General features: G+C 42.5%; 1 protein-coding gene across 2 annotated transcripts in view; it reads left to right on the top strand.

Moving 5' to 3' along the window:
* Positions 1-12,703, top strand: part of GABRP (gamma-aminobutyric acid type A receptor subunit pi) — a 28,372-nt gene extending 15,669 nt beyond the window's left edge. For both annotated transcript variants that reach the window (XM_052772034.1, XM_052772033.1), the window contains 8 exons: positions 7-119; positions 2,352-2,419; positions 3,672-3,889; positions 4,779-4,861; positions 7,260-7,397; positions 8,718-8,870; positions 9,413-9,606; positions 10,584-12,703. In XM_052772034.1, the coding sequence (XP_052627994.1) occupies positions 7-119; positions 2,352-2,419; positions 3,672-3,889; positions 4,779-4,861; positions 7,260-7,397; positions 8,718-8,870; positions 9,413-9,606; positions 10,584-10,898 (1,282 nt within the window). In that variant the 3' untranslated portion in view covers positions 10,899-12,703. The remainder of the gene's footprint in view (positions 1-6; positions 120-2,351; positions 2,420-3,671; positions 3,890-4,778; positions 4,862-7,259; positions 7,398-8,717; positions 8,871-9,412; positions 9,607-10,583) is intronic.
* Positions 12,704-17,925: the final 5,222 nt, after the last annotated feature.

Below are 17,925 nucleotides of genomic sequence, written 5' to 3' on the forward strand. Positions count from 1 at the left end.
CCCTAGGAGGTGCTCCCTGGGTCATATATCCAACTTGCATGGCAGCGACACAACATCCCTCCCTGGATTTGAGAACCTCACGGTGGGATACAACAAATACCTCAGGCCCTACTTTGGTGGTATGTTGGCTCCATGCATTTGACTGTTTGAAGAACAGTCTGTAAGTCTTGTGTGGAGGGGAGAGCATGCTTTAAGCTTTCTTTAGGATGTCCCAGTTTAAAAGGTTGTGTTTCTTTTAAATTAGCTAGTAGCCAAGGCTGCCCTCCTTTCTGTGCATCCACTGTTGTCTTGAATAGATTATGCATGCACTGTGGGGCATGAGAACATGTCCATCTATGAGGTTAAGAACAGGGAATTTATAAACTTCAGTACCTCTGTGAAAGACCTGACAGTAACTAAATTCTGCTCTAACTACACAGTCTGACACCTGTGATTTTCTGCTTCATTTTTGTTCGTGTATATCTATTTAGTAGATTACATCTATAGAGGAATAAAGCTCTTCTCCTTGCCAGAAATATTGACTTTTGACACATGCTTTCACTTCACACTGAGACACAAAGTAAAACTGCTTTAAACCCTTATGAAACTCTAGGGAGCAGAGGGCACCTGAAGGACAGTCAGGTATTTAGGGACTTACCTGAGGCTATTGTCCAATTTGGGTGTCAGGTCTCCCACCCTTCCAGGTGAGTGCTGTAACCACTCAGAGGAAAGGGTTTCTCAGAATGACATTCAGCACCTGGAAAATATCAATGAAAGTTTAAAAAAGAACAGCTGTGAAAATTTTTATTTTTATTAATTTTGCTTTTCTGCCAGAACCCATTAATGAAACTATGCTCAACAGAAAAAATCCCCATCAGCTTTCACCAGGACTTGGATGTTTCCCGTTGTAGCTCCTGCAGACTGACATGTTACTGGCAGCTTTGAGCTTCTTCCTTTTTCTGACCATGGTGATGAATTTCTGGGACAATACAGAATTTACCAGCTTGTTATGCCTAGAATGTCTGATTTCATGCAGGAATAGAAAAGCTCCTCTAGATACTGTCACATCAGTGAACAGATACTTCTGAATTATGTAACGGAGATTAACTGCATCTATACCAGCCTACACCTACCAGAGCCATAAATGTTAAACAAAAATGGTCAGGACGCTGGTTTGACCTCCTCCAGAGGCCCTGAGTCCTCACAGATCTACCCTCTGGTCATTAATTTGAGTTGGGCTTCAAGTGTCTGAATATCTAAAACCAAGATGGAGGACACGAACGACAGCTACTTTAAAAAAAATACACATCTTTTGCAAATGAAATATATTTTGGATTTTGGAACAGTTTAAAACAAACAAACAACAAAAAACCAAAACCACCTGGAAGGAGATTTAGAAATTGTGTTCCTTGGACTTTCCTCAATGTAATTCAGATGATGAAAAGGAGTTTCAGCCACCCCCATGAGGAAAGGCATTGCTGTGTTGTCACCTAGGCAGAGAGGGCTGTCTTGGAAAGCGACCAGCCCTACTCAGAACCCCCAAATTCATACTGGGGATTAGACAAACCAGGCACACCCTGAGAGAAGTCTGTGTCTTTCTGCTCGTGTAACAACTCCCCTCTTCAGAGCCAGCTGTTGACTCCGAGGCAGGACCTGGTGAGCCTCTCTCCGGCCCCAGCGCTGACATTTCCTGGGGAGGAGCTGCCCTCTTGCGGTGGATTTTAAGAGTTAGTGTTAGAAAAGGGGGGATTACCGAGGTTCAGGACTTCACTGCTGAAAATTTGCTTGTAAATACAATGCTAATATAATAACTAAAAAGAGGCAAAGGCTGTTGCACTTCAGGTTTTTAACCCAGTGCATGGTCTTAGGAATCACTGAATTTCTCGGCCTCTTAGTGTTCCCTCCCCGAGAAACAGGGATGCCAATCGCTACCTGCTTGTGGAGAGTCCTCCAAGAGCTGTGTGCAAGAAATGCTTTGTACAAAGTTTACTGTTCTTGCCACTGTGCCGGTGTTGTGGACTGGGTGACAAGGGACAAACTGGCCCTGGCTGCCTGCCCATCGGCAAATGCCACTGAAATGCTGTTTATCTAAACTGCTGATCTTTATAGCTAGTGCTGGTGGATATTTGGTCTCTGCTACCATCACCAAATACAGAGCTCCAGCTCCCTAACAGTGACAACTTTGTTTTGGATCATGATGTCATTTGTGAGTCTAATGCTCTGAAATTGTGTCTAACCCTTTGGGCTTCTGCGGTTTTACAGATGGCATGGGACGCTGTGAGCAGTGTCCATGCGGCACAGCATCCTGAGCAGTTTTATTGTGCCTTTCGCTCTTCCCTTCTCTCTGCTTAAGCTTTTCTTTCTCTCCACAGGAGAACCTGTTCAAATTGCAATGAGTCTGGACATTGCAAGTATTTCTAGTATATCCGAGAGTGACATGGTAAGTGAAAGCATTTTTATTTTATAAGAGATAAGAGTAGGATCTGCCTGAGAGACTTGTCGTATATCCCTGTGTGTTCAGCACAGAAACTGTCATATTCAAGCTGCTTTGCTTTTCTGTGTCTGTTGACCACTTTCAGAGGTGTGATGAGAACAGGGCTCACTTATGGCTAGAGACTATGTAGATGCCATGGTAATGTGGGCTTGTAAGACGATAGAGATGGCTCCAAAGGTCCTACTGGTCAAAAACTCAGCACCTCCTGGAAATCAGGCCCCTTGGAAATGGGAAAAAAGTCAATCCTGTGTGGTATTTCCTCTCCCTTACCTTTTCTCCGCATAGGAGACCTCTGTGTAGAGTAGGGGTGGCCTCTGTTGAACGAGCTGCTGCTGATTGAAGACAGACAGGTTTTCTTCTCAAGGAGGAGAAATGAGGTTTTGAGTTGTGACACAGTCTGAGGCTCAAATGGACTGGTCATCCCAAGAAGAAAAAAATAAAACAACCGATCTGCAAATATACAGAGAACATCTTCCCACCACTGATGAGTCTGGTTCCCTCCACTTCTGATAACAGCTGGATTTCAAACACTGATTGCTGAAAACTGCTGTTCCAGGTTGACCAGAACTGCTTATTCTTTTATGATGGGGCACTGTGAAAATACTCCAGTCACCACAGGTGGATTTTGGCAGGCTAAACTCAAGTTAATCCTAGTGTCCTTAGATTCAAAACTCCTATTAAGAAAAACACTAGAAGTTTTGTTTTTCCTTTGTTTGGGGTTTTTTTAAGACCTTGGTGAAATAACAGGTAGGATATGCTTACCTTTTTTCTCCAAAGTGCCAATGTCTCTTTCATGATCACGTTTATAGTACGTGTGTAGTTTTCTAACTCTAGACAATGACTGATTTTTAATGTCAATGACTTGCTGAGTGGCCTCAAGTGCGCACTTCCCATCGTTTTGCTTACCTACAAAATGGACACAAAAATACCAATTACAATAATTGCTCATACAAAAAAAAAAAGTACTATGAGTATAATCTTTAGTCCTCAAACACTTAGACTGTAAGTATATGAGAAATGTAATACAGTAAATAAAACTATGATGAAAATCCATCAGATTTACTGCATGCATTTGAAGGTGAGCTTTGATAAATTGAATAAATGTATGTTCTGCCTCTTGTCACACATGGCATACCCACAGCTATGCTGTGTAGGTGTTCTGGACATGCATCCTCACAGGTTTTCCTCTGTTTCCCAGGATTACACAGCTACTATATATTTGCGGCAGCGTTGGACAGACCCCCGGTTGGTCTTTCACGGCAACAAGAGCTTCACGCTAGATGCTCGTCTAGTGGAATTGCTCTGGGTACCAGACACATACATTGTGGAGTCAAAAAAGTCCTTCCTGCATGACGTTACTGTGGGGAACCGCCTCATAAGATTGTTCTCTAATGGCACTATCTTGTATGCCTTAAGGTAAATCAGCCTTTGGCTTTGCTGTTAATGATGGTTCAGAATAGATTTCTAGAATTATGCTGGACAGGAGCAGATACCAACTGTCACAGGTAATGAGTTTGGGGTCAACAAGCCAACTGTGACTGTACTCTTCTAATCCATTACCCCCTGTTCCGGCCACCTGGAAATGCCAGCCAAGGATCAGGATTCCCCATCATGGTATGTGCTGTGTCCTGAGCACAGTGCCTGCTCAGAAAGCTCACACGTTTAGGTGTCACCCAAGACAAGTCAAGTCAAGTCAGATGGAGGCAGGGGAGGAATGGAGGGAGGACATCATAACAGTAAAAGTTTAACAGATAGTGGGAAACTTATTTGTTTATCCAGTCCCGTGTAGCCATGATTTCTGCTTTTTAGCAGAAAGCATATTTGTACGTGTACTGCAGAAATGTGCACTCTAATTGTGCTAGCAGTTCACACAGTGTTATCTCTTCTCAGCTCACAGTAACTGTCCCAGTTACCTTAACTGCAAAGTAAAGCTGCAAAAAAACCTCATTTACCCTCCACATCAGAGCAAGCCAGAGTATGTGTGCAGTTAGTTACTATGCCTCAGGTGACAAGTGGTGACTTCTTAAGACGTGCAAACTGTAGCACTGGAAGACGTGGATCTACACTAAATCTCCCACAGTAGCAAAGCAAAATTCCTCCTTCAGTTACAATTTCATCAGTGTGGCTGCAGAGCAGATATCTTCTTAAGGAGAGTTCTCTGTGATTATATCAGACCATTCATTTCATAGGTCAAAATTATCTAAATGACGGAGCAGAGTCTTGGAGGTCTAGTTTTCTATGAAAAACAGAGGTATTTCATTACATGCTTTTATTGCAACTTTTGGAGTTCTTTCTCTTCCTACAGAATCACTACCACTGTTGCTTGTAACATGGACCTGTCAAAATATCCCATGGACACACAAACATGCAGACTGCAGCTAGAAAGCTGTAAGTATAACATTCTAGAAAAAACTGACTTTAAATTTGTTTATTCATATGTAACTACTTCTCTCCTGAATATTTGGATTCATCACAGTGGCTTTCTGGAGTAGACTTTTATTCCTGCAAATACTAATGTCCAAAAGAAAACCACTTTGCTTCATCATTCTTCAAATGCTTGTGTTGTAATCCACAGTTTAGAGGATCCCTGTCACTGTGCAATGTATACAAAAAGAGTGGTAATAAGTAATATTTTTATTAAAGTGTAGCTAGTTCAATTTTGCACAGAAGGGAGGAGGTAATAACAGCTGGTTTTCCAAATTCGGTCCCTTTTGCACACACAGCTTCTTCAAAACTAACTTGTGGGGTAAGTGCATGGGATGGGGTACAGCAAGGAACGACTTTTCATATATGTAGGTATCTCCCACCTGTTGCACCTCCCAAACCTCCACTGTAACAAGACAGCGGGAAGGGTGGTCCTTACTAGAATACGAGTTGAACATGTCTCAAACTCATGAACTGAAACTAAGGCCAAACCCAACTTTGTGGTATGTGCTTCTCCATGAGGGCCGTCTGTTACAGTCATGCAGATGATGGGACCCTTGTCAACAGGAGGAGTCTCAGCCTTGGAAGTCTCAAGGAAAGGAATAATCAGTGAGTTCTGTTCTCAATCAAAAAAAAGCTCATCCATTTTAAAGCTGGCTGGGAAAGACTGCAGGAAAATTTAGGACACTACAGGGCTTTTACCCAGGAGCTCAGCAAGAGCAGTACTCCTGTCCTGTATCTGTGAAGCTCCACAACAAGCAAGCAGGCATGTCCCACTTCATGTCACAAAAAGAAACATCTAAAATCTCAATACTGAAAAGATGAGATTTTAAATTCTGGGGTTGCAGCGTGAAGCACCTAGGGAAGCACATATTATTTTCACATTAAAATCATATTAGTTCACCATGGTTAACTTTATTACAAAGAATAGCTCCTGAAATAATAATGATTGGCCTCTTCTGCTAAAGCATAGCTTGTTTGGACCTGTTTTAAAAGTGATTGGGTCCTACATCATGCTCAGTTGCTGTATAATTCCAATGAAATTACATGCACATTGCCCACTGGAGATTTCATTAGGATAAGTGCCCAGAAATAATGCTATTTAAATGTACACCAGATGAATTAACAACAATCTATCATTTATTATAAAATTTTCCTGAGTAACCACAATTTATAGAACTGCTTAGAAACTTTGAAAAGTCACATGCTTAGGATTCTATGCAGGGATTCATACCCTGGACACCTAATTTAAGAGTTCATCACACTCGAGCTCTGGTAATTTGTGTCTAATAAAAAACCACAATTAGATACAAATAGAGCTGCAACTGCATCTTATTCCTTCTACCAGAACAAACAGGTTATTATCAGAATCAAAGCATCCCTACTCATTTTCTCAAAGAAGGGCACTTAATAAAAGAATCAGATTAGTGAGATTGATGGGCTTGTTTCCTAAATTAAGTAAAATTTTTGAAGTGAATGGCAGGCTGGTGACTCAGTACAAGCTTTATCCCTCAGACTGAGGTATCCCTCAGTCCAACCTGAGGTCACGTTATGCCATCATTTACATTCCTGGAGTAATTACTCAGCGGCATATATGGAGTTTACTGGTAACTGCTGGAATTGTTGATCTCATCTGTCCCACCGTTTTGAGGCAGGAATTCAGTGTTACCTAAATGTCGGACGCATTTATTTGTCCTCAGTCACTTAATGCCTTTGGGGATAGGAGGAATGATTTGTAGAAAAAGCTGCTTTTATGAGCAAGTTTTCTGGACAATGCATGCCTGGTTCATAACCACATAGCAGTCTCAGCTCCAGGCTCTTGAGTAACTGAAAATGCCTTTTCTGGTACTTTTAAGCACTTGAATAGACGATTCAGGGAAATGTGCTTCTGCTACCTGGTAAGGGGCTCAATGGGATCTGTGTTCTCTTTTTTTTTTAACCACTGTGTTTCTCCTGCTCTCCTCTCATTACTGAAGAGACTGCATTCAAGGGTTGATCATTGCAGTAGTTTTATCCTGCTGTATGTAATCAAACTGGATGACAGGAATATATTATCTTTGTAAACGTTAAAGTATTTCAAAATAGAAATACCCCATGTAAATGATTGAAATAGGTTCTCGGCAGCCTTGCATCATTCTCAGTGGCGTGTGTTCCTGTTGAAATCTGAACCAGCAGGCTGAAAGTACAGCAATGAAAGAACAGCCGGCATAGTCCACCCATAGTCTGACACAGTTAAGAGGGTCTTTGTCCTGCCTACAATGCCTGGATGGTGTTTCTGTTCCCACTCAGGAGACAGGGCAGGGCAATTGCTGGGCTTTTACTGGCTAAACCACAGTAATATGGGTCTTTATGTTCTTCCTAGGGGGATATGATGAAAATGATGTCGTCTTCACATGGTTGAGAGGAAATGACTCTGTCCATGGCATAGAAAAGTTGCGGCTCTCTCAGTATACAGTGGAACGTTACTATACCCTGGTCTCAAAGTCACAGCAGGAAACAGGTAAATCAGTGAAAGACATAAGCAAGAAAAGCTCCCAGGTATTTCCCCTCCCACCTCCCTTCCCTTCTATGGGCCAGTATCTTTTGACTCAAGCCTGAACCACCAAAGTCTTTAGCAAATCTTAATCTCACAAAAAGAGATGGACAGAAAGATGGTGAAATCCAATTAGTTGCAATCAGGATATTCTCTAAGATGGAAATCCACAAAGGATGGGGGTTTTAATACATTATATTCACCTGATTGATTTTCAATATTTTTTTTTTTTTTTTTTTTAAATTCTCCACTTCTTTCTTTCTCCACACGTACCTGAAGAAACTCTCTCCCTTCCTTCCAGGTGTGCAGACTATAAATACTGCAGAGCGCCATGTTTAAAGTAACTGGTAGTAAAATTTACTTTTAAAATATACTTTTGTTTGTAAATTGCAATTCTACCATGATGGAATAAGATTCCTTTGTACATCGGAATTCAATGTCTTTTTCACTGTCAGTGTAAATACTCTTCTCTCCAATGACAGACACTAGGAAAGGGAGCAAAACTTCCTTAGAATGACCAGGTTTTAAAAATAACAATGTTTTGTTGTTTACTATAGCGTACACAGCCCACGAACAACATGGGTTTTGTTTCTATGTTTCAAAGGGAACCATTGTTTAAACAGCAGAAATATCTCCTGAAAATACTAGCAATCCAGCCCCAGAACGCTTATGTCAGTATTACAACAAATTGATTTTTAAAAATTGACAGAATCTTTTTGAGCACAGAAAGATACAGTTATCAAAGATCACAAATTACTAATGAATACAGGGGGTTTCATTCCCTGTGATGATAAGATACTGGGATGCTTTGGGATGTGAGCCAGAGCCTGCTGCAATCGAGAGAAAAATCTTTTGTTTATTTCTCAGCCATCAGATAAGCCTGAATTTGGCAATGCTCCTTCAAAGCAGTTATTGGGAAAAATGTGCTCTGCTGAGTATGAGAGAATAGATGAAAGCATCAGCCCTTCTCTGCTCTGAGTTAAGACACTGGTATAAATTTTTTCCACTGTGGATTAAGTTCAGGAGCCCCTTTGCAAGCCATGCATTGTTTTAGATGTCTCTTGTCCAGCAATGCTTTGTGTATGTGTCCTCTCGTCTGGGATATGTTAGATAAGCAAGACCTCTGAGGCAAGAAGTCAAGCTTGTGTAAGTAATGCATCTCCCATGATTTCAGTGGAGCTCTGCTGATGTACATCAGCTGAAGGGCTGGTGCTGGGCTGTCCCAATTTCAGTTCCAAGTGTCCTTAGGAATCTCATGTTCACCGCGTTTCTTCCTTTTGTGAACAGGCAGTTATCCACGACTGATATTGCAGTTTGAGCTGAGAAGAAATGTCCTTTACTTCATTTTGGAGACCTATGTGCCCTCCACTCTGCTCGTCATGTTGTCCTGGGTTTCTTTTTGGATCACGTTGGATTCGGTGCCTGCAAGAACGTGCATTGGTGAGTTACTGCCTGAGGAAGGGAGAAGATTTAAGCAGACAGGGAAGCCTCTGAGGGCTGGGTAGACAGTAGTTTTCTGGAGCTCTTTGCTCAGTGATAAATGGTCTGCTCATGTTCTGCTTTTACTTGTGGCAGAGCTGGGTTAGCAGTATGAAGTGTGGAAGATAACATTGTGGTTGGCACACCTGCCCACCTGCAGAGCTGTGTATGGCCAAGGCTCCAGGGAAATTCACAGCAGAGAGTAGAGGACAGAGCACACGTTCTTTGTGATGTGCTTTGGAGGGGGCAGGGAGGGGAGGATTTTTTTACTGAAAGCAAGAAAAATAAAAGAGCTAAGTGCCTATTAGAGCCAAGCTGTCAAAGGCAGGGAGAGCCTGTGTAAAGCTAGTAGCTAGTGCTACAAAAGCATTTCCGTTGATGGATGATTTGGGTTTGGTAAGAACGTCTATCTGGCTAGCAATAGAGTGGCAACATGTGCAGGATAGGCCAAGCCTTTTCCAAAGTGTCCGCAAGAGAAGGTCTTTCCTTTTCTGCTTTCCAAGGAGTAACGACGGTGCTTTCCATGACAACTCTGATGATTGGCTCACGAAGTTCGCTTTCGAAAACCAACTGTTTTATTAAGGCCATTGATGTTTACCTTGGCATCTGCTTCAGCTTCATCTTTGGTGCCCTTGTGGAATACGCAGTGGCTCACTACAGCTCATCGCAAAAGTGTGCAGCTAAAGCACCTGAAGAGGTAAAGCCTGATCTGCCTTAATAAGCCTAGTTATCTTGGATCAACAATAATTAGTCCTCCATTAACTGAAGAAAACAAATGGTCTTCCTGTTATGGTTACAGTAACAATTGCTTCTCCTAATTATCACTAAATCTAAATTTTTGTGTGCAGCAAACGCATGAATAGCAGTAGACCACTGTGTCTCTGACAAAGACTTCTGCACACCAGCCGAAAGAGCAGCAGGCTCAGCTGACAGTTGTTAGATTCATAGGACCATATTCAGGAAGGCCTACCACTAGAATCGGGTCTGTAGCCCTGAGCTGAGCTCATGTGAGAGCATGAAGTACCTCTGTTCCTTTCAAAACGCAGCCAAAGAGAAGCCAGTATAACACACCTTTCTGCTCTTCTATGCAATAACCCTGATTAGGACACTGATCTGGAAGGTAATTTCTGCTACCAGAGGAAAGCTGAACCCTTCTTCCTCCCTTCCCAGAAGACAGTACCAAACATCAGTCCCACAATGTTCTGTGGGGGTTGCGAGAGAGAGTGAATTGTTCAAAGTGCTCTGCTTTAGTGCGAGAAATTAAATAGTCAAGTATGATTATAGTCCAGTGGTCACTGAGGGTTCAAATCCTGCCGGGGGAAAAGAGATTTCCCACCCTGATGCTGAGTTCCCCAGCCATTAAGTTACTGTGTAGATGTGAATAGATGGGTGTCTTGTAGGAGATGGGTGTTGGGTTGCTCAGTGACATAGAGTGAGACTTGCTCAAAGATCTCAAAATACCGCTAGATATACAGTGGTGGAAACACAGGCATCTCTGGGACTTCAGGCACGCCTAAAAATAGGCAGCAACTGAAAGGTATGTTTGACTATTGGGATGAACACATCCCAAGAAGTTGTGTTCTTTTATCTTTATCCTTATGGTCTCCTTATTGATTAAAGCACTTCTCTGCAGAAGACAAACCCTAAAACTAACTGTACACTCTTGTTTCCTAGGGGCCTGCAAATGAACTCACAAAAGAAATGGAGGAAGTCAACATCACTAACATCCTCCACAGCTCCATCACTAGCTATAAACGGAAAATCAGCTTTACAAGCGTTGAGATTTCCAGCGATAACGTTAACTGCAGTGACTTGACCATGAAAACTCATGAGAAAATCAAATGTGTCTTGAGAAACAAAATGCACAGGATTATTGGTTATTTCACAATTCAGAACCCCTGCAATGTAGACCACTACTCCAAATTGCTTTTCCCGTTGTTTTTCATGGTGGTCAATGTGTTTTATTGGGCTTATTACCTATATTTTTAGTAGAAATCAGTTGCTTCATTCTCCTACTTCAGCAGGAGAGGAATCTTGCCAATGGGCATCTAGGTATCTAACCTCAGTGAATCCAACGTGGACAAAATGCTCTGTTGTGTTTCCTGTGGTACAGAGCAGAAGAGTGTGTAAGGTATGCAAGATGCAAAGCCTTGGTGCTTCAGCATTAGCAACATTGACTCTGGACAACTGCTTGTTCAGCTGAGTGGCTCTGCTGGGCTCTTGTGCTCCTACCTGCTTTTCATTCCAGCATCCAGCCTCTCACCTGGCTGGAGATGGGTGTGTAGGACTGCATGTGGCAGGCCACAGAGCACTACAGGTAGCAAAATTATCTTGGTAGTCTGAAGCAGGTTGGAACCTTCTAGTTTAGATCTCCAAGAGGGTGTAGGATTACAGCTGTTATTCTTTGTTTGCCAGAGATAACAGTAACAGAGGGACTGTGATTGCTGTCTCAATAGCTCCTCTGTTCATGTAAGAGAACCCAAAGGCAGCAGTGTGCTGTGCACAGAGGAACAGCTCCCGTGCACGGTCCTTCCTTGTCCCGGGGGTGATGCGGTGCCAGACCGGTGATTTCAGTGCTGCTGGTGTCGTCGCAGTGGTATGCCTTGTTGTTTTTAATACCTGTCAGATTCATTGAGGTAATCTTCACTTGTTCAAATTGTCCATCCCTGAGACAGACAGAGGGCTTTTTATTTGTAGAACTGCATTTTTTCAGAGGTTTGGGAACACAAAATATAGGCAGCAAAATTGTTTTGTAACCCATCTTTTATACTCTTCCTGTTGTGCTGCAGTTGAACAGATTCTACCACCTTCCACATCTTCCTCACAAATTATTTTTCATCCTGGAGAGTGCCTCCTTCAGCTTTCACTGCTATAAGCAGCTCTGGTTTCCTGCCAGCCATATGCAAGAGTGGCCAATTTGTCACCCCTCTTTTATGTGGCTGTGCAGCTGTGGCAAGTCAGCAGTGCTGCTGGGTGAAAAACCCATGTGTGGGCTGAGGTACGATGATATAAATCAGCCTGTCGCTCTCTTTTAGGCTGAGATGGTGTTACATTCCTGCAGAAATTCAGATTCTAAGTGGGCTCTGGAAACTGCCAGTCAGCTTTGTTTATCCTGCAATCAGCAGGACCGAGAGCTTTGTTTTAAAAATAAATTAAGTATGTGGCACGCATACACCTAAGTTTGAGAACCAAATGCCATTTGGTACTATGTAGCTTAAGGCTACTGGAAGTCTTTATTTCCTGATTTTAAAATGAAAGTTTTATGGCAGATTCCCCCCCCCCCCCCTTTTGGTCTAGACAACTTTCATAACTTTGAGGGTGTAATCCTGCAGTTATGTAGGCAAAACTGTAATGGCTTGCAGTGGCTACCATTCAGCAGGAGTTTTGGCTGAGTGAGGCCTCTCAGCACATAGCTTATATTACAGTCTCACGCACACAGTGTTTGCTTAGTGTAAGAGTCTCTTACTGGGGTTTCCTATAGAAGGGGTGGGCAAAGCATGTGAAACTATAGATTTTTTACTTTAATAACTTTTTATCGAACCACTTCACCACACTATATTGTGAAGGCTCTAAACCACATATTCATAAATCATAGCTTTTACAAAGAGCAGCACAAGAAGACAAAGGGGAACAGACTGGCAATGGCAAGTGAATAAACACAAACTCCAATAATGAAATGTTGGCTTGTATATACTGGCATTTAAAGTCCATTCCATAAAATGTAATAAAGTGAATGTTTGTGATATGAACACTAACCCCCAGAGAGATCCTCTATTAAAAAAATCATTACCTTCTTTCTGTATCAATTTCTTTCTTTAAAACCCAACTAAAATGCCCTAATGTGTTCTACACCGGCCGCCAAATATTAATGTTAACAAAAGGAATTTCATTGTATGTTATAGTAGACTGCCACTCTCAAGGCTTGCTTTCATTAGATGCAGCTTTTGTTACAACTTTGCTGCTTTGAAGTTGCTCAGGACTTGTTCTAAGTTAAACCTTTGTGCAGAGAAATGTTTTTTATTGACCCAGCCTAGCAAACAGCATGTTGTCTTGAAAAGCGTCTGTTCTTATTTACTGCTGATTTTGGTAACTTCAAGAAGGAAGGGAGGGACAGAAGGTAGTAGGGGAAGGAGGGGCTTTTTCATATACCTTATGAGAATATTCTTAAACAGCTGTTGGCTTGGGCAGGGGGAACATCTTACTTCAGAAACTCTTAAAAGCTAGATAGTATGGACTCCTGCTTTATTTGCTCCTACATACAATTTTCTCTCTCACTGATGGACTTCACCACTTTAATACACCTCACACATCATTGTCTCCCTATATAGCCCTGCTGTAACAAAAGATGTTAACTCTGGCCTCAGTGGGGTGCACACAGTGGTCCTAAGGCCATTTCAGTAGTCAAACTGATGCTCAGCAAGGATCACGTATGGAAAGGAAGAGACAAAGTAAGCAAGCCACCTAGCCTCTATCCTACTTCAGGTACATCGGCATGTCAGAGGGACCAAAATTAATTTTTGCTAATACATCCTACAGTGAAGCAAGTCAGCTTAGCTGCACTGATGTCCTGGAGCAGCCTGGCATTATTACTGGCATTGCTGTCATCCCACAGGTGATGCTGGGCAGAGGGCAGTGACAGATGAGCATTGTGAGCCCAGATACGTTCTTTAGAGCCATCAGGATGACACACTGCACAATCCCAAGTCTTTCCTATTTCTTCCGGGTGTTGTCTAACACAAGCTAGAAGCACCACTGAATTCAAGATGAGACTTTCATATCCTGATAGGTGTGGAGCACAGAGCAGCTTCTGTGTTACTGGTGTGCAAAGGTAAGTCCCAATACCTTGGCAGACACCAACTGAAAATCAGCCTTTCCCACAAAGGACTGGTATGTAACACATAAGCTGCAGGTGAGAACAAAGCCACAGGTAAGCACTGCACACAGCTCTGTTTTGCTTGAGGGTTTAGGCTCTACAGGAAACAGGAGAGGTTTTGAGTAGCAGCCTACCCTCTGAAAGAGCCTCTATGCTGATGGTTCCTGAGTTGGGAGCTGTTTCACCTCCCACTGACCACATCTGCCCTGTAGCTCTGAGGGAACTTGGCACCACGAATCTGGACGAGCCACAGGATAGAGTTATCCCTAACATTTACTGTTCCACCATGGTGCCAGTTTGTTTGTGCTCTTGGCAGAATATGAATGTATGGAGGAAAAGACCGACTTGCTTTTTGAGATAATTCTGCTTTGCAGTGATGTTCTGGTCTACTGCAACCTTTCCTTATGTGTACTTCCTAAAGCTGCAGCTTCTGGAATCTTTGTCTCTTTTCAAAAACGTTTGCACTTACTTTAAGCCTTTGTGGACAAAGCCTTTGTGAACGCGTGCTACCACAGGAAAGCATGATGGATAGTGAGCAGCAGTCAGGCAATGTGGGTAAGGGAGCTTTCAAGAAATGCAAATGCTTGTATCTGGTGCAACCCAGAGGAATATAAAGCCTCATAATATGCTATAGAGAGTTGCCCTAGCTAGCACAGGGACCAAAAGCAGTCTAGCCACACAGCATAAAGCATTTTGGGGATCAATTTATACAGTTTAAAATATGAAGGATGCACACTATAGAGGAGAGCTAAGCCTATTTGCAGCGCTCCTCTACAGGTAATACATATATGTCTAAGAGTGTAGCAGTGAATGATGGAGAAATACTACCTTTTAGTACATCCCTACATCCCCTTGCTTCCTTCTATGCACCACCACCCCCACCTCCCCATTTTTCCTCTAACTCTTCTTGTGCCCACTTCACCCCAGTGTAAGCAGGAGCTGGGCCTGCTGCAGCAGCCACCAGTCTGAGCGTGGAGAGTGTTATTTTTCATTTTCAGGAGGATGAAGCGTTCAGCTCAGGAATCCTATTGTTTCAGAGCATGTGGTTTACATTATGATTTCCAAGAGGTATCTGTATATGCAAACATTACCATCTGCTGTAAGGAATACTTTGCATTTTTAAAAGGTTAATTCCATTTCAAACCTACCGAGTGAATTGGTAGCAGAAAGCACTTTCATTTACTTACTGTATTTAGTGTCACAACACACAGCCAGCCAGCAAGTCACATCTTTACAAGGAAAGACTGTTTAGTGCTGGTAACTGGCATAGGTTTTCTCCAAATTCTCACTGAAATAACTTTTCTATTCATTAATGAATAAAAGCTGTTTTAAATTACAGCCTGTTGTTACACTTGGGATCAGACAATGGGCTTCTTGTTAATCTGAGGTGTGAGTGTTAAGTCTGGAATGAATAATTCTATGCATTTTCTTTCTTTTTTTCTCCTTACCCTTTTGAGATCTGTCTCAGACTGCAGTTTTCCTCAAAGTTCCTGTGGTTTGAAACTCTCTTTAATTGTGTTTTACTCACTTAGCAATTCACCAGGAAAATTCAGTATTGAACTGCAAGCTGCTTTGGTTGGGCACAAAATTCTGTGTTATGTCTTACTTTCTTCATCAGATTAGTGCAGGTACGTATGACTGCAAACAAGAAATCTGTATTTTGGGAGCTAACTTTTGGGTGATCATCCCTGCTAGTAAGCTCAATGAACAGAAGAGAGTTATGAATTGTGAACCGAGGAAGCAAATTTAGTTCTAGATATGGAGCTGGTTTTTTTCTCTTCCAGAAAGAAAGGCTTTTGTATAATGTCAGTGTACTCTACAGAAAGATCCCAGATCCTAACCAGAGATGAGTGTACACTAGCACAAGCTCTGAAACAGAAGAGATTTTCAGATTCAGGGTGTACAAGTATGATGGAAGTCCTGACTCCTGCCTTTACAGGGACAGGGCTTCAGGCTGGGTGTGCTGGGCAGCTGCATCTGTTTAGCACTGAACTGTCTGGAGGCATGACCTGAGAACTTGCCCCTCTGGAAGCCTGTGAATCCACAAGTCATCTGGTTTTTGTTTTTTCCAGGATGTTGTAGGGATTTTATTTTCAGTCGCACTGCAGAGTCCCTCCATTTACCCAAACCTCTACCAGAAGAGGGATTTGGATGGAAATGGCCTGTATTTGTTTCAATGTTTTTATAGTTCCACTAAATTACAAAATATGTAGAGTTTTATTAATTTGGTACTCCATTATGGTTTTATTGGATTGAGACCCCCAGAAAACAAATCATCAAACTTCAGAGAACATGGAATTAAAGCCCCACAGGTAGGGTCAGACCATGCAGCTGGCCCTCATAATTGCTGTAGGACCAAGTCCTCCCATCAGTCCAGAATTTTAAATTTATCCAGTTTGAGACATATGCCTACCTGCCATGCTTTGTTTTAAATATAGAGATTATTTCCCTCCCCTGCAAGGACACAGTAAGTTTTGGCTTTATACTATCAGTTCAGATTTTCCCAGAGATGTCCTGCCATTTTCTTTCCCTGCAGCCCACCAGCTCTAAAGCACAAACATGAGCGGGTCTACCTTTGCAATGTGCTGTGGTGCGGGACAGCAGCAAGACAGCAGCATCCTTTTCACTCTACTGATATAACAAGAATAATCCACTCCAGCACCAATGGATACTATTTAACTGGTATTTTCTACAAGCTGAGGTAGTGACTTAATAGAAAGCCTCTTTAGTGCAGATTTAGATTTGAGTCAGTTGTCATGAAATGTAATGACAAATGTAAGACCAGACCAGCTCTTCAAGACAGCTTGTGCTTTCAGATATCTACTTTAGCACAAGTAGGTCAGTGTTTAATGCAAAAACATTATGATTTTCAGTACATGCAAGACGTTTGTGTTTGGTTTCTCTAGCCATGCTGTGGCTGGAATAGACTGAGACTTCCAAGAGTGTTTCATCAGCCTGGACAGAAAAACAACGCAAAGTATGCCCTGCTGGACAGGGACAAAGACATTTGCCCTGCCAACTCAAACAGGAAGCCAGCTGAGCTAAAAGCACTGGGTGAAATCCTGAGCCCATTTAAGTTAATGGGAGTCTGGCTACCAATTTAAATGGACTTAGGCCTTTACTGCTTAACTCATGCTCATGCACATTTTTCATTCATATTCCCTCACTTAATGCTGTTTCCAGCTTCCATGCCTTTTATTAGGAACAAACATGCAAAGCTAAGAGCTATCACAGATGAATTACACACATTACTGTGACCCTCAGAAACAGCAGGATAGTGAAGGGGCCAGGAGCAGCGCTGGGCTTCAAAAAATTGGCAAATCCAACCCAGGGCCCTGCCCCATCCTGACTCCAAGAGCGTAAGCATTCTTGAAAGGTAGGAGTAGCAAATATCCCTAGACAAGCCTCATCTTCCCAGAGGCACAATGTGGTCTTCAGCATTTGTGATAGAGATCCACCATTGATTTTTTTTGTTTGTCTGTGTTTTTTAACCTCCAAGTATTTAGATGAATGATCTTGTGTGGAGATTACTCCTCCTGACCAGAGGCATGAGCTCAAAAGCCCAGGGGTGCCAATCTGTAGGATTCTTTCATGCAGTCTTGTTTGTCTGTAGACAACACACTAAGTCCTGAGAACAGCAGGAAATCTAACAGCAAGAGGCAATACCTGTGCACTCACCCTTCTTTCAGTGGTAAGCACTGCCCCTCCAAGCTTGTCTCAAGTGTTGCTTTCTGTCCTTATTAACTCTGAATCTTCCTCCTGTCCTCTTTCATAACTTCCACCTCCTACTGCTGCATCACACACAGGTGCTCAAACCATCTCAGAATAAGCCAGCAAAGCCTCCCTTCCCCACACACAACCTGCATGTCCCCTCCACTGGACAGCACAGTGCATCTCTTTTCAAGCTCCCTGGTCACAGATGAACATAAATGTTTGTCAGAAGTGTTAAATTCTGGAACAATTCTAACCGAAGCACAGTGGTGGGAGGCAGATTCCTGCTCTTTTCCAGCTTCTTTCCTGGGTCATTTTGATCTGACCACCATTGTCCAGGCAATAGGCTTTTTGGAAGCTATGTTACCAGAGGTCACAGCCTGAACCCATGTTTGTTGCAGACTTATTTCCCTTTGTAACAATGGTCACAGC

Source organism: Harpia harpyja, chromosome 20 (genome assembly GCF_026419915.1).
Source record: "Harpia harpyja isolate bHarHar1 chromosome 20, bHarHar1 primary haplotype, whole genome shotgun sequence".
Lineage (NCBI taxonomy): Eukaryota > Metazoa > Chordata > Aves > Accipitriformes > Accipitridae > Harpia > Harpia harpyja.